This window comes from Sus scrofa, chromosome 6 (assembly GCF_000003025.6).
Source record: "Sus scrofa isolate TJ Tabasco breed Duroc chromosome 6, Sscrofa11.1, whole genome shotgun sequence".
NCBI lineage: Eukaryota > Metazoa > Chordata > Mammalia > Artiodactyla > Suidae > Sus > Sus scrofa.
This window is the reverse complement of record NC_010448.4, coordinates 51,340,461-51,359,702: the sequence shown is the minus strand read 5'-3', so window position 1 is coordinate 51,359,702 and position 19,242 is coordinate 51,340,461. Positions and strand designations below refer to the sequence as shown.

Sequence of the window (19,242 nt, the reverse complement as noted above, 5' to 3'; positions counted from 1 at the left end):
TTGACGTATCGCCTCCGCCCCTTTCCAGAAGTCACCCCCCCCACACTTTCGACTCCGCCCCGCGGCGAAGTTGCCATGTTTATTGGTCGGCCTTGGTCCTTGACGCATCCTGATTGGCTCCGGCAGGTACAAGGTCCTACCCTATTGACGTAATCTATCTGGTGTGTTCATTGGCTAAAGTGCCGGGGTCAAAGGACATGGATAAAGGTGGGTTGCGCGGCAGAGGCTGCTAGGCAGCAAGGTCAGGCCTCGCGTCCCACCAGGCTTCGCGGCAAAGGGGCGGCCCCCTAGTCCTGAGTCGCGGACCGAAAGCCGGAAGTGCTGGCCGTTCCCACAGTGCCACGGGAGAATTCTAACCCGTTACATGAACCCTGTCCTGTTTCTTGTTACCCACAATGCCCCTTACCTATTTAACAGGACAGTTGCCGTAGACCCACCCCTTTCGTTACCCATGATGTCTTCTGGGTCTCCTCCCACCCCTGGCCAAGTCGCTGCGGCTTCTATCTTTGGCCCATTCATTCAGGTCCCATTACCCAGCATGCCTTCCGTCCCATTCATTTCAGTTTGGTTGCCTGTACTACCTTTAGCCCCTTTATGCCCGTTCATTCCCTTCATTCTTCTAGCTCTTCCTTAATTGAGCATCTAGTTTTGGGTCCATTACACATCAGCTCCATTATTCATCCCTCTGTCCCTGGCTTATTCATTCGGATCTATTACCCATCGTGCCCTGAGCTCCTATTAAAACAATACTGGAGTTCCCGTCGTGGCGCAGTGGTTAACGAATCCGACTAGGAACCATGAGGTTGTAGGTTCGATCCCTGGTCTTTCTCAGTGGGTTAAGGATCCCGCGTTGTGGTGAGCTGTGGTGTAGGCTTGGATCCCGCGTTGCTGTGGCCGTGGTCTAGGTCGGCGGCTACAGCTCTGATTCGACCCCTAGCCTGGGAACCTCCATATGCCGCAGGAGCGGCTCAAGAAAAGGCAAAAAGACGAAAATAAATAAATAAATAAATAAATAAATAAATGAAATAAAACATTAATACTTTTGCTTTTGGCCTGTTTTTATTGCCGTTTATTCATTACGCCCAAGCCCCTCGTACTTAATTACTGCTATTTCTCCTTTGTTCCCTTTATTTCTGTCTATTATTCATTAGATTACTGTTGAGGATTCCTTTTCCTTAACCACCATGCCTGGACTCCTTCCCCTCTCCTTCCATTACCCATCACTACGTTTTTGGCTTATGCATTCTTGCTCTTTAGGCCCTCCATTATCTTTGTCATATCTTTTGTCCTTTTTCTTTTTGTCTGTAACCTGTCTTGACTTCTGGTCTACTGATTCCCTCAAGTCCTCAGCCCCCTATTCATTTCCCATCCTGTTCCATCTCCATCCCCTTCACAGCCCACAAAAAAAACACTAGGTGAGACCTGGTCAAAGTACAAACTTGTATCTTGTAGGAAATGCTCTATTACAAAACAATATCACATCCCCAAACCCAGGTGATCCACTTTCCCATCCAGGGAGATGCTTGGTCCAATCCCACTGGACAGGAGTAAAGGGACTCAGTAGTTTTCAAAGTAACAGCAAATTCTCCCAAGGCTGGGGTCAGCAAGGCACACTCAGCATGAGGCTCACCCCATGTAGCCCTGAGTTGGGGCTTAGTTCCCTGTAGATAGGAAATGGGGTAGTGGGGGCTCAGGGAAGGGTCTGTACCCTGAGACTCCTGCCTGCAGGAGGGAGGAGATGGGGAAGTTCTGCTTTGAGCTGGGGACTCCCCTCCCTTCCACTTTTGGGGGGCAGGGTGGGGACTGGGTGAGAGGAGCTCTGCCACCTGGAGGGCTCAGGTCTGAGCAGCAGGATGCCCCCAACACCCACCCCAGCAGACCTACTGGGAGTCACCGTCTGAGGACAAATCAGCGATCTGGGGTCTTCTTTGGGATTTTTTTGGGGGGTGGATCTGGAGATGGTGAGACATGAGAGGTATGATCTAAGGTCACAGTCTTAGGGGTCCTTGGGTGAGAGGTTGTGCAGAAACATACCTTCCCCAGCCCCTCAAGAGTCAAGGTGTTTCCATTGTCATGGCCCATTTCTCTGGGTCAGAGATCATGGATTAGAAGTCTTAGCAGAGCCACCGGAGTAGAATTCAGATGAGATGCATGTGTGTTAACTGACAGTGGCCTGGCCAGAGGTCAAGGAGTCCTACATCCCTGGCAGAAAGCTGAGGGATCAAAAAAGAGAGGCGAGAGGCCAGGGCCATGGCAGTTTACACATACATGGCCCGAGACATGACAAACCCTTTGCCCTGGTAGGAGTCAGAGGGGCTGGAGTAGGACAGGGCATCATAGATGGGGTTGATCTTGTCCAGATAGTCTTCCTCCTCCTCCTCGTCCTCCAGATCCAGGGAAACCCTCTCCGCAGCAGGTGGCCCTGGGGGCACCAGGATGGGGGACCCCACGCTTGTGGCCCCAAGCAGCAGGGGCCCTGACCGCTCTTCCAAGGTGGGCAACTCATGGTATCGAGGCATTTCCTGGGGGCGCAGAGGGAATGAGCCCAAGGTCACCTCTTGAGCATGACACAGAATCTCAATCTGCTCCTTGACCCCCAAATCCTGACCACCCTCTCCTGTGCCAAGCAGACCTCACTCAATATCAGCCCTTGTCACGTGGACAGATGTTGCCCTGGAGCAAACATATGGCTCGTCCCTAACTGAAAGCCCAGGGCGTGAACCCCACCCAGCAATCCTGAGCCTCTCTTTTCTTTTCCTTTCATATTTTTTTTAGGGCCATGCCCAGTGCATCCCAGGCTAGGGGTTTAATCGGAGCTGCAGCTGCCTGCCTACACCACAGCCACAGCAACACAGGATCCAAGCCGGGTCTGCGACCTACACCACAGCTCGTAGCAATGCTGGATCCTTAACCCACTGAATGAGGCCATGGGTTGAACCTGCATCCTCAAGGATACTAGTTGGACTCATTACCACTGAGCCACGATGGGAACTCCAGACTTCAATCTTGACCTAAGCTTCACCTCTAATAGACCTTTGAAACTCGATTTGTCTCCAACTCAACATCCTACACCTGACCTCCAGGAGGCCACTAAGGGCAGGGACCATGTCTTGTCCCAGCTCTGGGCACAGTGTCCGGCAAATGGAGATGCTCGACCAGTCTTCTCTGATGACTTTAACCTCGTATCCTTGGACTTTTACGACCATGACCTTCGCCCCTGAATTCTAGATGCATCTCAGTGCTTTAAATTCAGAGATACAGGAGTTCCCTTCATGGCTCAGCGGTTAACGAACCCGACTAGGATCCATGAGGAAGCAATGGATTCCTGGCCCCACTCAGTGGGTTAAGGATCCGGCGGTGCCGTGAGCTGTGGTGTCGGTCACAGACGTGGCTCAGATCCTGCATTGCTGTGGCTGTGGTGGAGGCCGGCAGCTGTAGCTCTGATCCAACCCCTAGCCTGGGAACTTCCCTGTGCTGCAGGTGCAGCCCTAAAAAGCAAACAAACAAGCAAAAAAGTTCAGAGACACAGCCCTGAACTTGCATTGTAATCTTTAGTGTGTGACCTCTTAGGTCAGGAGGCCCTTTAACCCAGACACCAAACCCAACTCTGTCCTCTCCAGAGCACCTACCTGTTCAGGGCATGGGGCGCCAGCATCAAAGTAGGGAGTCTTGAGCGGGCTGTGCTCCGAGGCCCCCAGCGTGAAGAGCTGGGAAGGCTGTAACGGGAGAGAGAGGGACGGGTCAGGACCCCCTCGCAGTCAGCCTCTCCAGTCAGCCCTCCCTCCCAGCCCCGGCCACTGTGGGGAAACGTGGGCGGGACGGTGGGGCAGCTGGGGGTTCCAGGGGGAGGGCTCACCATCTCTGGCTCCTCCAGCTTCGCCTTGGGCGTCGGCGGCTTGTATGAGGGAGGCCCCTCCAGGCTGTGGGGGAGAAGGCAGGTCAGGTGGAGGCCAAGCCCCGAGAAGCCTGGTAGCCCAGGGCCCCAGCACAGTTCTTGACTCTGCCTGATCCCCTTTCCACTGCCCATGTCCCCTTGCCCAGCTAACTCCTCCACCCTTCTTCTCTCCTGGCTCTCCGGGAGGATTAGGAAACTCCTGGTATATGATCATAACTAGCTACATCTTCCTCGTGGGGTGCTTGCTGGGTTTGTATATGAAACATTACTTCCGGTATCATCCAGCGGCTGTGCCGCACTATGAGCCACATGAGGGCAAAAAACCAGATCTGATGCTGCCAACGGGGTGTTCCCACAACCCACTATGGGGCATGAAGGGAAAATCGTGTTAAAAGAAAAAATGAAAAAAGTGAATGAAATGCTTTCCTGTCCCCCGAATTATGTTAGATTCTGTCATTCTACCTACGCACAGACCAGAGCATCCTGTATCTGTAATGATGATGGCTGCTGACTATGCCTTCAAGCCCCAGCTTGGATGTCCCCGCCTCCAGGAAATCTTCCTTGACCTTTCAAGCTGAGTCAGGTGCCCCCTCTGGCCTCGTGTAGCTCCCTCAGCTTCCCTAGCCTATTGCTGGCTGTGCTGGACTGTCGCTGCCTAGGGACAGGTCTGTCTCCTCCAGACTGTGAACCCCAAGAGGGCAGGGTCAAGGCCATCTCAGGCACCACTGGGTCTCATGGGCTTAGAAAAAGGGATCAGAGTTCCCACAGTGGCTCAGCGGTAACGAACTTGGCCAGTATCCATCGGGACATGGATTTGATCCCTGGCCTCCCTCAGTGGGTTAAGGAACCGGCACTGCCGCACGCTGTGTTATAGGTCAAAGACGTGGTTCGGATCTGGCGTGGCTGTGGCCAGCTGTTGTGGCTCCGATTCAACCTCTAGCCTGGGAACTTCCATATGCCACAGGTGCAGCCCTAAAAAGCCAAAAAAAAAAAAAAAAAAAAAAAAAAAAAAGAAAAAGAAAAAGAAAAAAAAAGAAAAGAAAAGCAAAGGGGAACAATAGCAAGTCGCTGGTCTGCATTGCCTGGGTGACTGAGACAGAGCTTCACACACTTTCTTATGCATCGCAGGCAGCTTGTTATAAATCTGGGCACCAAACTCTTCTTGCAAAAGTTCTGATTCGGTAGATTTGATGTAAGCCCAGGCGTACCCATTTTTTTTCTTTTTTGGCCACCCTCCCCCTGGCTCCCGCATACAGAAGTTCCTGGTCCAGGGATGGAACCCGAGCTGCAGCTGCAACTCACTGAGAGAGGCCAGGGCTTGAACCCATATCCTCACGGAGGCCAGGCTGGGTTCTTAACCTGCTGAACCACAATGGGAACTCCCAGGAATATGCACTTTTAACACGTGTCCCCCTCACACAGGCTGGGTAGCCGTATTTCAGGACCACTTTGCCCCCAGGACACTTTCTTGCAGGATAAATTTCAGCAAGTGCTTTCGGCTCTCTGAAACCTGTTTCCTCTTGGACAAAATGGGTATCCTTAGCTCTCTCTGAGAATTTAGATGTCCATGGTATGATATGTTTACGTGTGTGGACATCTTTGAAAGGTTCATTGTGTCCCTAACTTTGAGGGCTTTGCCCCAGGTGGGTACTTTCTGAATTCCCATGGAACGAACGAGCGGACGTGAGGCTTCCTTGAGTTGCTGGTTTCTTAATTGCAAGGGCATTTCCGGCGTCCTGCAATTGTGCTCCCCCTCTTCTCAGTAGTTCTGGTTTGGGGAGCTATATTGGGGTGTGGATGAGTTCCCACATTTACTCTATGTTTGCCTTTGCCAGTGAGCCTTGTCATTTGTCATTTTTTTGTTTCTAGTTGCGACCTTTTCTTTTCCACCTAGAGAAGTTCCTTTAGTATTTGTTGTAAAGCTGGTTTAGCGGTGCTGAATTCTCTTCGCTTTTGCTTGTCTATAAAGCTTTTGATTTTCCTCCTTCAAATCTGAAAGCATTGCTGGGTAGAGTAATCCATTTTTTTTTTTTTTTTTTTTTTTTTGCAGCACATGGAGGTTCCCAGGCTGGCAGTCCAATCGGAGCTATAGCTGCTGGCCTACACCACAGCCACAGCAATGCCAGATCTGTGCTGAGTCTGCAACCTACACCACAGCTCACGGCAATGCTGGATCCTGAACCCACTGAGCGAGGCCACGGATCGAACCCGTGTCTTCATGGATACTAGTCAGATTCATTAACTGCTGAGCCACAACGGGAACTCCAGGGTACAGTAGTCTTGGTTGGAGGTTTTTTCCTTTCATCACTTTATCATGCCACTTCCTCCTGGCCTGCAGAGTTTCTGCTGAAAAATCTGCAGATAACCTTACCGGGGTTCCCTTGTATGTTATTTGTTTCTTTTCCCTAGCTGCTTTCAGCGTTTTCTCTTTGTCTTTTAATTTTGGTCAGTTGATTAATATGTGTCTTGGGGTGTTCCTCCTTGGGTTTATTTTGTATGGTACTCGTTGTGCTTCCTTGTTTGAGGGAGTGGTTCCTTTCCCATGTCTGGGACGTTTTCGGCTATTATCTCTCCAAATATTTTTTCAAGCCCTTTCTCTCTTCTCCTTCTGGCGCCTCTATAATGTTGGATGTCGGTGCGTTTAATGGTGTCCCCAAGCTCTCTTAAATTGTCTTCATTTCTTCTTTCTCTCTTTTTCTTTTTTTTTTCCATTCTTTTGTCTTCATTTCTTTTCAATCTTTTTTATCTTCTCTGTTCCACATCAGTGATTTCCACTAGTCTGTCCTCCACCTCGCTTATTTGTTCTTCTGCCTCCTGTATTCTGCTGTTGGTTGCTTCTAATGAATTTTTTATTTCAGTCATTGTATTTTGCACCTCTGCTTGCTTACTCCTTAAACCTTGTATTTCTTTGCTCAGTGTTTCTTGTAATTTATCGATCTTTGCCCACCAGTTTATTTCCAATTTTTTTTTTTGTCTTTTTTTTGCCATTTCTTGGGCCACTCCCGTGGCATATGGAGGTTCCCAGGCTAGGGGTCTAATCAGAGCTATAGCTGCTGGCCTACGCCAGAGCCACAGCAATGAGGAGTCCGAGCTGCATCTGTGACCTACATCACAGCTCATGGCAATGCCAGATCCTTAACCCACTGAGTGAGGCCAGGGATCAAACCCGCAACCTCATGGTTCCTAGTCGGATTCATTAACCACTGAGCCACAATGGAAACTCCTATTCCCAATTCTTGAATCATCTTCACTATCATCAGTCTTTTTCCTGGAGGCTGATAATCTCCAGATCACCTAGCTGCTTTTCTGGGTTTTTTTCTTACTCCCTTATCTGAGTCATAATTCTTTGCCTTTTCATTTTTATAGATTTTTGATGTGGTCTCCTTTTTGCAGACAATAGAGTTGTAGCCTCTCTTGCTTCTGATGTCTGCTTGCCTTGTGGCTGAAGTTGGTACGGGGGCTTGTTGTAGGCTTCCTGAGGGGAGGGACTGGTGCCTCATGGGGCTTCATTGAAATCGCATGTGTAAGATGCATCTTACCAAGCCTGGCACACAGCAAGTGCTCTATACAGAGAAGTAGGGGTAGTGTCCCTCAATATCCAGGCTCCTCTTTCCTCCTAGTAATAGAGATTTTGGCTGGGGACATGGCTATCGAGAACAAAGACTACATTTCCCAGCTTCCTCTGCAGCTGGAGCAGCCATGTGACTAGATTCTGTCCAATGGGAAAGGAGAGGACGTGATGGGCTCCCTTACAGGGCTGCTGACAGCCTTCCATTTCTCTTTCCCTTTCCCACTGGCAGGAATGGGGTCATTGAGGCCAGGATGGCCATGTCTAGTTGTCATGTACGGAGACAATGATACAAGAGAGGGGAGCCATCTTGAAATGGGAAGGAAGTCCAGGCTCTTGCGTAGGCGGAACAATGAGATAGCAGGAGCCTGGGCTCTGATGACATCACAGAGCAGAACTGCCATACCCATGCTTTTCCCTCCATTTAAGTCATAGTGCTTTGGGGGTCACTCTGATTCACACTGCCCTTATGGATGACCTCCTCCCAGCCTACTGCCCCGCCCTGCCCTCCCTAGTTCTGGGACCCCTCCCCCACCCACTTCCTAGGGCCCATCACTCACTCCTCCTCCTCCTCAGCCCCCTGCAGCCTCTGCTCCTTCCGCTGCTGCCGACAGATGAGGATGCCCGTGGCGGCCACAGCAGTAGCAATGATGGCAGCAATGATGCCCCCAATGATGCCACCTGTGGCCCCTGCGCCTGCTGTGTTGGGCGTCTCTGCAAACAGAGGGACAGAGTAAGAAAATCTCTAGCAGGAAACCACAGCAGTCCCCTCCACGGTGCAATGGGATCAGCGGTATCTTGGGAACACCGGGACGCAGGTTTAATCCCTGGCTGGCACAGCGGGTTAAGGATCTGATGTGGCCACAGCTGTGGCTTAGGTCGCAACCGCGGCTCAGGTCTGATCCCTGTCCTGGGAACTCTATGTGCCATGGGGCAGCCAACAAAGAGGAAACCAGAGCACCTTATTTCCAGCTCTGCCCCTACCCCCAAGTCACCACCTACCTGCCCACCTCCTCTGCCCAGGGCAGGGGACTTTTTGGAAAAAATTCTCTTCATTCTTACTGAGCAATTATTGTGTGACAGAGTGGTCAACAAAACATATACAAGTCCCAGTCCCAAGGGACTTGTTTTTTGGGATCGAGGAGACCAACGACCAAAAGAGAAATGAACATAGTAGCTAATGTGCCAGGTGAGAGAGGATGTGGTACATGGGAAGGTGGTACATGACGGAGCAGGGGCCCTCAAGGGTGGACAGAGAGCCTTACTGCTAGGTGACATTTGTGCAAAGACCTGAAGGAGTAGCAGCGAGCAAGCCATGAGCACTGCAGAGCATTCCGGGCAGGGCCGATGGCCAGTGCAAAGGTCCTGGGGAGGAAGCCTCCCATTGTTCTTCTTTATTTTTTGCTTTTTTTTTAGGGCCAGATCTGCGGCATATGGACGTGCCCAGGCTAGGGGTCAAATCAAAGCTGCAGCTGCCGGCCTACACCAGAGCCACAGCAATGAAGGATCCGAGCCACGTCTTCGACCTACCCCACAGCTCACGGCAATGCCGGATCCTTAACCCACTGAGTGAGGCCAGGGATCGAACCCGCATCCTCATGGATACCAGCTGGGATTGTTATCATTGAGCCACGACGGGAACTCCTATTGGTTTTAAGGACAGCCGGGCAGCCATAGGACCAGAGAGAGTAGCGTGATGATGGGGAGAGCAGGGAACTGAGGGGAGGTAATGTGGGGTGGAAAGAAAAGGCAGAAAATTGGGCGAGGGGGGTGATTCTGGGATTGGGATCAGAAGCCCTCTTTCTTTGTATGGAATGGAGTCATCCTGGGCAGAGGATCACAGCTCCTCCAAGCTAACAGGAAAAAGGGTCGAGATCCAAGCTAACAGGAAAAAGGGTCGAGAGAAGCCCAGGCCCCCAGGTCTCTCGTTTACAAGCCCTCCCACTTCCTGAGTTGTCATGGGAGCAGTCACCTGTTCACTTGCCAATTTCCACACTGTGCACTCCGAGGGGCGGGGTCTGGCACACAGCTGGCATTTCCTAGCCGCGTAAGGAGGGGACCAGCAGGGACCCTCAGGGACCTACTCTAGGCCAGGCTGACCAAATTCCTACGCCTGCCTTCCTGGCACAACCTGCCCGTGGTGGGAGGAGGTGGCAGCAGAGGGCAGTGGGGACAGAGGGGGAAGGGGGCTGGACAGGGTGGTACAGACAACAAACAACCAGAGGAAATAGCCCCTGTGCCAAAGCCCCCACCCACAGGCTGCCCCCTTCCATCAACCCCACCAGGGGGACCAAGAGGGAAAAGCTGCCGGGGGAAGGCTGCCTGCCTCCCTGGACTATCCGACTTCCACCACTTTCCGTTCCACAGCCGGCATCGTCTGGACACCTTCGGGGTGTGGGGGAATCAGAGTAATTGCCGCTCAGGCCACACATGCTCACCCTGCCTGCATGTCCGGGAGGGCAGGGCGGGCTCTGCCCAAGTAAGTGGAAGGCACTGCTGGTGGAAAAAACAGACTCGCCATGGGCGTTCCCTTTGTGGCTCAGCAGTTAATGAACCCGACTAGGATCCATGAGGATTCAGGTTCAATCCCTGGCCTTGCTCGGTGGGTTAAGGATCCGGCGTTGCTGTGAGCTGTGGTGTGGATCGCAGATGTGTCTCAGATCCCATGTGGCGGTGGCCGTGGCTGTGGTGTAGGCCGGCAGCTGTAGCTCCAATTTGACCCCTAGGCTGGGAACCTCCATATGTTGCAAGTGTGGCCCTAAAAAGCAGCAAACAAACAAACAAACAAACAACAAACAAAAAACCAGACTCACCAAGCCCCCTCTCCAGCGCCCAGGTGCTCAGGCCCCTGCTGGGTGTTCAGGTGCAGCCTGAGGCCCTTGACTGCCTCGGGAACAGAGATGAAGTCCATCTGCGTTTTAGCGAGGTGGCCATGGGGCTCAGGAGGGCAGAGGTGACTGAGACTGAGCCTCACCCACACCCTGTGCCCCCACCAGTCCCCAGCCTGGGTTTAGATTTTTCTTTTTTTTGATTTTTAGAGCCACACTTGTGGCGCATTGAGGTTCCCAGGCTAGGGTTCGAATTGGAGCTGCAGCTGCCAGCCTACACAACGGCCACCACAGTATCACCAGATCTGAGCCACATCCACAACCTAGGCCGCAGCTCATAGCAATGCTGGATCCTTAACCCCCTGAGCAAGGCCAGGGATCGAACCCGTGTCCTCATGGATACTAGTTGGGCTCATTACCACTGAGCCACAACGGGAACTCCTGGGAGATTTTTCTAATGGGGTGGGTGTGGGGCGTGAGAAGGACACAGAGCTGTGAGTCTCCTTCTAAATCACTGAAAAGCCCCTTGGGCCCAGCCTGGGGACAAGGAACAGGAAGGAGGTAGGAAAGACCACTGCGGGGTCCTCCAGAGGTGGGACCACTCCGGTGGCTCAGCACTACCACCTGCCCGGTCCCCTCAGAGCCCTGAGAATGCAGGTGGCAGCCCTCCCTCCCAGCAGCCTAGGTCACCTGGGGGAGGATCAGATCACAGCACCGCCCCACCCGGAGGCCCAGGAGTCCAGGATCCCAGCTCTGAGCTCCCAGGGAACTCAGGCCTCCCGGCAGTCTGGCCACTCCACCAGCGAAAGCAGCCTGTGTCCTGGAAGCCCAACCTCTAAGCCCAGTTCTGGGTCCCACGGGTCATAGGCATCTCGGCATCCAGTGTATCCTTCAAGGACCCAGATGACTGGAGGCCACCCCCTCCCACCAGTCTCCCCAGGTCTGGCCCCCACCAGGCTCCCAATCTCCAGCGGAGTCCTTCCCCACCCTGGACCTAGCTGTCCCTGTCCCACCCCCCAAGGAGGGGGGTCTGATGTATTGCGAGACATCCCCGATGTTTTCCTCCAAGGCGTTTATTAACTCCTGAGTGTCACGGGGCCGGGCAGGCTGCAGCCAAACCCGAGTCTCTGGTGGGTGGGGGGGTGCCCAGTCCCAAGCTCCCCCCGGCCTCCCCTTCCCCATGCGGCCCTGGAGACAGAAGTCCAGTGTGTGACGTTCACCTCCCGCCGGATCCCAGGAAAGGAAGTGGGAGGTAGCATCTGAGCTCCAAAGTCGACCGGACAAACGAGTTCAACCAGTCTGGAACCCCTGGCCGGTGTGGCAGGGGCGGGCCGGTCTCTGTCTCTGTCAGCCTGGCTCCGGGGGTCACACGTAAACCGCCCGCCGGGAGATCAGAGAGCCGTCCAGCTGGGACTCCATGTCGTCCTCGATGGCCGGGGGTGAGGGCAACATGAGGCCCTTCTCCTCCTCGTCCTCCTCGTCCTCCTCCTCCTTGCCCTCTGGTCTCAGGGGACCAGCGGCTGTCGGCGTCCAGAAGACGGGGCCCCCATTGCCAAACACCTGAGTTTTCGGATCATCGTAGGTCCCTCCTCTGCCGCCGTCTGCTCCTCCTCCAGGGCTCTTCCTCCTCCTCCTCACCCTCAGCAGGATGAAGGCCAAGGACCCCCCAGCCAGAAGCAGCAGCACCAGCAGCGTCCCGCCCACAGCCCCCCACACCACTGGACCCACGTCTTGGGGCGAGGCCCGGGGGGTGTCTGAGGAGAGAGAAGAAGGGAGAGAGAGAGAGAGAAAGGGAGACACCAGGTCAAGAGGATACATCTGGGGTGGGGGACACAGGACACAGTGGGGCAGCGACAACGGGAACCAGGGAGGTGACCAGACCCCCCAGGCAGAAGAATGGAGGAGGAGGTGGAGGAGGGAAGGGCGAACCCCTCACTCTTCGCTATAGGCTGGAGGGGTCCAAGGGGTGGCCTCCAGAGAGGCTTCCTCTTTTCTTTTTCTTTTAATCCTTAACCCAGTGAGCCCCCAGGGAATTCCCCGATGGCCTTCTTTACAGTTGCACAGTTTTTCCAAAAATTAAACTTGCTAACCAAACCAAACCAAACCAAATCACGAAAAATAAAGCAAGAAAAGCCCCTAAACTGGCTAGCCAACATTGAAAACACCAAGCCACTTCACTGCAAATTCCAGATTTCTTTTAGAGGAGGAAAAAAATAAAATCAGATCTGTCGACACTAAACTCTCACATCCCCCACCTGGTGATGGGCTGTGGCTGAGGGAGGCAGGTGACCCTGAAGGGAACATACCTGGCCACCCAGTCACTCACCAGGACCTCATCGGCATCTGAGTTTGCGACCCCCTCCCAGAAGCTCTGAGGTCAGGGTCATGGCACCGCGGGGCCCATCCAGCCAGGAACAGGCAGATCTGGATTTGAACGGGAAGCTCTCTGCTTCCAAAGCTCTTTGTGAGGCAGGACAATAACTCGGGGAGGTAGTGTAGGAGCACGGCCTCCAATGCCTTCTTTGATACGGCCACTGATTAACGTCTGTGGCTTAAGGGCTCCAAGGAGCAACATCCCCACAGGCCTTGTTTACTGTAGGGAGTGTACCTACGCCCGCATGGAAGTTAGTCACAAACCCGCTCCTCAACTGATCAAAAAGGAATGAGAGGAATGGAGAAGAGCAAAGACACCATAACACCTGGGGGCGTTTCCACCTCCGAGCCCCCTAGTGGACAAGGACTGAGAGAGGTAACTGGCCAAGGCCCATGGGAGGAAACCACATCTTTCTGGACCCCAAGCTGGTTCCCCCATCCTCAATGGGTAACCCCCCCTATAGGACAATAGCCAGGGGGACTCGTCTGCCCCCTCCCAGGGTCTGTGCTGGGAGCTGGGTGCTTTCCTGTCCTGAAGACTTTGCTTGCTGGCTGCCTGTGTGTTCTCGAAGGTCATGCTTCAGCGCCCTGAACAAGAACCCGGATTCGGTAACATCTTTCCAGCATCCTCTTTTGGGGGGTCGTCCGGGATCTGATCCACGACACCGGCGCTCACAAGGTACGCGGCACTTTCTACTTTATTCAGTTTCGTTTGCCTCCGAGAGGAGGGGGAACCCGTGACCGAGCTTGCGGGGCCCGAGTCGTGGCCTGGACATGAATCGAGGGCCGAGTCCCGATCCGCCGTTCTGTTTAAGCTCCTGCGCGACCTTATGCGGCCTGAAGTCCTGTTGGGAGTTTATACTGTCCTGCCACATGCCCAGAGGCACCAAACTGAGTGTCCCAAGAGGGAGGCAGCTGGAGATGGATGAACCAAGTCCCAAGCAAGCTTTCCCTCCCAGTCTCCCACCCCGAGGTCTCCTCCCTCTATCTACTCTGCCTCTGTAAAGCATTTGGGAAATCATAGGTTACCATAGTTCTGAAGCTTAGCAATTTGTTATTATTATTATTTGTTTTTTAGGGCTGCACCAGGGGCATATGGAGGTTCCCAGGCTAGGGGTCCAATCGGAGCTACAGCTGCCAGCCTATACCACAGCCACAGTCACGCAGGATCCTTCACCCACTGAGCGAGGCCAGGGATGGAACCCGCAACCTCGTGGTTCCTAGTCGGATTGTTTCCGCTGCTCCACGACAGGAACGTCAGCAGTTTTTGAAAGACATATAAGAAACACAAATGTTTTTGTGAATTCTTGAAGGGTTCAAGTGGCGTCCCTAACCCCTTACGAGACTCTCGTCTCCACCTCCCCTGCCTCGTACAGTCTGTTAGGAGCCAGCATTTTACAGTAAATGATGCTAGTCGAGGGGCCGGAGTCTGATGGAAATCCACCTTTTAGCACCCCCAAGAGGCCAAGACGCAACGAGACCCCTTGCCCTGCGGGAAAAAAGGTCCAGGGCTGTATGGACAAAGCCCTCATAATCTGGTTCTGTAAGCTTAGGGACTCCCCTTGAATGATAAGTCCATCCCACTACATCGCACTTCCGGTCTTCTGTCTGCCCCTCGCTATTTTTAGCCAGTTTGGCACCGCCCCCCTCCCCCAGGCTTTGATGCCACCAATTGGTACCCCCTCTTATACGACTTCAGCCTTGTCCCCTGGACTGGCTCATAGTCTGGTCAAGCGATGCCTGATCTCCTTAGGAGTCCTTTAAGGGACTAATCTGTTTCCTTCTCACTTGCTTTGCTGTTACCGCAAAGGAAACAGCCCTTTAGATGCTCGGAGCACCCGGGGCTGTTACCGTGCCTGCGAGGGAGAAGGGGTTCATAACCCGATTCATCTGAATTGGGCCAAGGACCTCGGTCGGGCCCGGCAGGGTCAGTTTTGCTTTTTGCTATTTACTTTCACCCTGGTTGGAGAAACCCACACCCGGTTCCTCCAACTTAGCCGGTGACTGTGGCTCAGAGACTTTTCCAACACAGGTCAAGGGCACGCCTTGTCAGAGTGGCACAGAATTTGCCAAGCTCAGGACAGCGCCTGTGTGCCTGGGTTTCTTCACCGCTGTCCAGAGACAGGCCATGGGGGGGGGACGATGGGAGGAGAGGTTACACGGGTAAGGAAGTGGTTAATTCCAGTCGGCCTGGGGTCGGGTGGGACATTTGACCATGAATGTCTAGCTGCTCCTTCCAAGAGAGGGGACACCCCCCCATAGCTGAGAAAGGATAGTAGGCGCTGGACGCTGGCCTTTTCTCTTTTTTCAGATGGGAGCCCCCTCCTCGAACCTGGCCCACAGCTCAGCAGCCACTCCTCTCACACGTGCCTTGAAGAACTGGGAACAACTTGATGCTCAGACTCTGAGAAAGAAACAGTTCATTTTCTTTTGCATGAAAGCCTGGCCGCTGCATAACCAGTCGGACGGAGTGCAATGGCCATCTGAGGGCTCTCTGGATTCTGCTACTGTTCTCCAAAGAGACCCACTGTGTAGACAAGAAGGGAAATGGTCAGGGGTGCCTCATGTCAGATCTTTGCAAGGAGGAAGACACTACACTGAGGAAGGAAAGCTTGTGGCTTCCGCAGGGCGTCATGCCAACTCCCTCAGGACCTCGGTGCCCACCTTGTCCTGGCCCAGCGGGTCAGACCCTCCCGAAGTTAATCAGCCTTCCCCTATACTGCCCGAGGCTCCTCCTCTCCCGCCTCCAGTGCCAGAGTTATATCCCTCTCTACTCCCTTTGCAAGAGGCGGCAAACGGAGAAGGGGAACCCATACGGGTCCTTGTGCCTTTTTGGCTTCAGGACTTAAGGCAGGTAAAAACAGACTTGGGAAAATTTGCTGATGACCCAGAGGGATATATTGAGGTCTTTCAGGGTCTCACGCAGTCCTAGTTAGCCTGGAAGGACGTCCTGTTATTACTAAACCAGACATTGACAATAAGTGAAAAAAATAAAGCCTTAGAAGCGCCCGAGGCTGGGGAGATGGGCGGTGTGCTAGAAAACGCCAGAGGCAGATCTGAAGAGGAACCAACAAGAGTCCCCACAGGGCATCAGGCAGTCCCTGTGAGCAACCCTAATTGGTCTGCTGATGAGGGAAAAGATGATTGGCATAGGAACCACTTTACCACCTGCATAGTTGAGGGACTAAAGGCAGCACGAGTGAAGCCTGTTAACTACTCCAAACCATCGGAGGTGTGTCGAGGGGAACGAGAGTCCATCGGCTTTCTCAGAAAGACTCAGAAAGACACTGAGGACGCATACGCCAATGGACCCAGAATCCGTGCAGGGCCACATAATTCTTTTTTTGGTTTTGTCTTTTTCTCTTTCCTTTAGGGCTGCACTCACGGCATACGGAGGTTCCCCGGCTAGGGGGTCTAATCGGAGCTGTTGCTGACAGCCTAGGCCACAGCCCCAGCAACGCAGAGTCCGAGGCTCGTCTGCAACCTACACCACAGCTCACAGCAACGCCGGATCCTTAACCCACTGAGCAAGGCCAGGGATCGAACCCGAAACCTCATGGTTCCTAGTCGGATTCACTAACCACTGAGCCACGACGGGAACTCCTCAAATAATTCTTAAAGACAAATTTATAACTCAATCGGCGCCAGACATATGGAGAAAGCTCCAAAAATTGGCTTTTGGCCCTGATCAGGACCTGGAGCATCGCCTTAGAAGAGCGACTCAAGTATATTATAATCGGGACCAGGAAGAATGAAAGGAGAACAAGAAGAGAGACAGAGAAAAGGCTGAGGCTCTGGTTATGGTGCTACAGGGAGTCAGCCTGGGAGCTTCCAAGGCGAGAGGACCAGGGCAAAGGCCTAAGTCTGGAGCCTGTTTCCTCTGTGGAAAAGAGAGACACTTTTTTTTTTTTTTTTTTTTTTTGTCTTTTCATCTTTTATAGAGCCGATCCCGCGGCATATGGAGGTTCCCGGGCTCGGGGTGTAATCGGAGCTGTAGCCACCAGCCTACACCAGAGCCACAGCAACACCAGATCCGAGCTGCGTCTGCGACTTACACCACAGCTCATGGCAACGCCGGATCCTTAACCCACCGAGCAAGACCAGGATTCGAACCCTCAACCTCATGGTTTCTAGTCAGATTCGTTAACCACTGAGCCACAACAGGAACTCCCCTGAAAAAAGGGACACTATAAATGGGAATGCCCCAAGGCTCAGACACAGCACTGAGGCCGTGCCCCATATATCGGGGCGATCACTGGAAGAGGGACTGCCCCCAAAGACAAAGGTCCCGGGTCGACCCCTCAGGCCCAGGAGCAGGACGGATGGGACCCGGGGTTTTCCATATTGGCGCCTCTCCTCACCATCCAGGAGCCCCGGGTGACTCTAAATGTGGGAGGACAGCCTATCGACTTGCTCCTGGATATGGGGGCCACCTTTTCGGTCCTCCTCTCCAACCCTGGGCCCCCTTCACAGAAATCTGCCACATTCGCGGTATTTCTGGCAAGCCGGTTACAAAATTCTTTGCACAACCTTTGAGTTGTGACTGGAAGGCCATTTTCTTCTCTCCTGTCTTTCTGATTGTTCTGCAGAGTCCAGCTCCACTTTCGGGAAATTTTTTTTCTTTTTTCTTTTTTTTCTGTCTTTTTGCCATTTCTCGGGCCACTCCCGTGGCATATGGAGGTTCCCAGGCTAGGGGTCAAATCGGAGCTGTAGCCGCCGGTCTACGCCAGAGCCACAGCAACGCGGGATCCAAGCCTCATCTGTGACCCACACCACAGCTCAGGGCAACGCCGGATCGCTAACCCACTGAGCAAGGCCAGGGACCGAACCCGCAACCTCATGGTTCCTAGTCAGATTCTTTAACCACTGCGCCACGACGGGAACTCCTCGGGAAGAGATATTTTGTCAAAGGTGAAAGCCTCCACGCACACGACCATGGAGCCTCATCAAGGTTTGGGTCTGCCTTTGATGGGAGTAAATACTGACCCAGGAGTCTGGGCTGTAGGTGGAAAGACAGGAAGAGCAGAAAATTCTCGACCAGTGGAAATAACTCTTAAAATCCAAATGTATTTCCTTGCCAAAAGCAGGACCCTCTGAGAGCCGAGACACGACAGGGACTTACCCCGATTGTAAGACACCTAACGGAACGAGGACTATTAATCCAATGCCACAGCCCCTGTCACACCCCTGCGTTGGGAGTGCGAAAGCCTAACGGGGATTGGTGCCCAGTGCCAGACCTTCGTCTAAAAACAAGGCAGTGGCCCCATGACATCCAGTGGTGTCCAAGCCCTACTCACGCCTCTCGCAAATTCCAGAAACAGCAGCCTGGTTCCCTGTATTAGATTTAAAGGATGCCTTTTTCTGCATTCCCTGGGCTAAGGCTTCGCAATTTTTATTTGCCTTTGAGGATCCCTCTGACTCATCCACACAATGAACTTGGACTGTCTTGCCTCGGGGGTTTCTAGACAGCCCTCATTTCTTTGCAGGCATTGGCCAGAGATGTGGCAAACGTTAAGGCCTCCAAGCCTGTGAAAGGTGTTCAAACGTGGGCGACATTCTTCTCTGTGCTGACGCCAAAGAGCAATGTGAGGTGACGTCTTGTGATCTTAACTTTTTAGCAGTGTAGCCATGAGGCCTCCAGATCCAAAGCTCAGATGTGTTGACCTGAAGTAAAATATTTGGGTTTAAAACTGTCTCACGGGCATTCCCATCATGGCGCTGTGGAAACGAATCCGACTAGGAACCATGAGGTTTTGGGTTTGACCCTGGCCTTGCTCTGTGGGTTAAGGATCCGGCGTTGCTGTGAGCCGTGGGGTAGGTCGCAGACGTGGCTTGGATCCTGCTTTGCTGTGGCTGTGGTGTAGGCTGGCAGCTGTAGCTCCTATTCAACCCCTCGCCTGGGACCCTCCACATGCCCCGCGTGCGGCCCTGAAAAGCAGACAACAACAACAAACAACTGCCTCATGGAACCAGAGCTCTAAGAAAGGAAAGGACGGGACCTATCCCAGAGGACCCACTCCCCAGCACTGTCAGACAACGCCGGGGATTCCTCGGCTTTACCGGAGGCTGCGGGATGCGGATTCCTGGTTCTGGAGAGTAGGCACGCGCCGCGGAGAAGATGTCAAAGGAAGCACAGCAGTTGGTACCCGCACCCTGCAGTGGGAACCTGAAGACAAAAAAGCCTTTAAGGCGCTTCAGCGGGCCCTTCTCTAGGCCCCAGATCTTACTTTACCTACCAGACAGCTTTTTTTTCCCCTTTTCAGGACAGCACTCTTGGCATACGGAGGGTTCCCAGGCTAGGGGTCGGATTGGAGCTGCAGCTGCCAGCCTATACCACAGCCACAACAACGCGGGATCCAAGCCCCATCTGCGACCTACACCACAGCTCGCGGCAATGCTAGATCCTTAACCCACTGAGTTGGGCCAGGGATCAAACCTGCATCATCATGGATGCTAGTCAGGTTCGTTAATCGCTGAGCCACAATGGGAACTCCACGGAGAACTTTTTAATCTCTTTGTCACGGAGACATCTGGAGTAGCTCTAGGGGTTTGAACCCAGCCAAAAGCGGCATCTCACC

The 19,242-nt window shown here is 53.3% G+C and overlaps 1 protein-coding gene across 5 annotated transcripts in view; it reads right to left on the bottom strand.

Annotated features, from left to right (window-relative positions):
• The window catches only part of NECTIN2 (nectin cell adhesion molecule 2), a 41,280-nt gene continuing 23,075 nt past the window's right edge, over positions 1,038-19,242 (bottom strand). The window contains exons 6-10 of one of the 5 annotated variants that reach the window (XR_002344387.1): positions 18,725-18,830; positions 8,024-8,177; positions 3,857-3,920; positions 3,630-3,716; positions 1,038-2,522 (exon numbers count right to left, since the gene is read on the bottom strand). Coding sequence is in view for 4 of the 5 variants with exons in the window: in XM_005653278.2 (XP_005653335.1) it covers positions 2,259-2,522; positions 3,630-3,716; positions 3,857-3,920; positions 8,024-8,177 (569 nt within the window). In the remaining variant the exon portion in view is untranslated. 5 annotated transcript variants of the gene reach the window in all.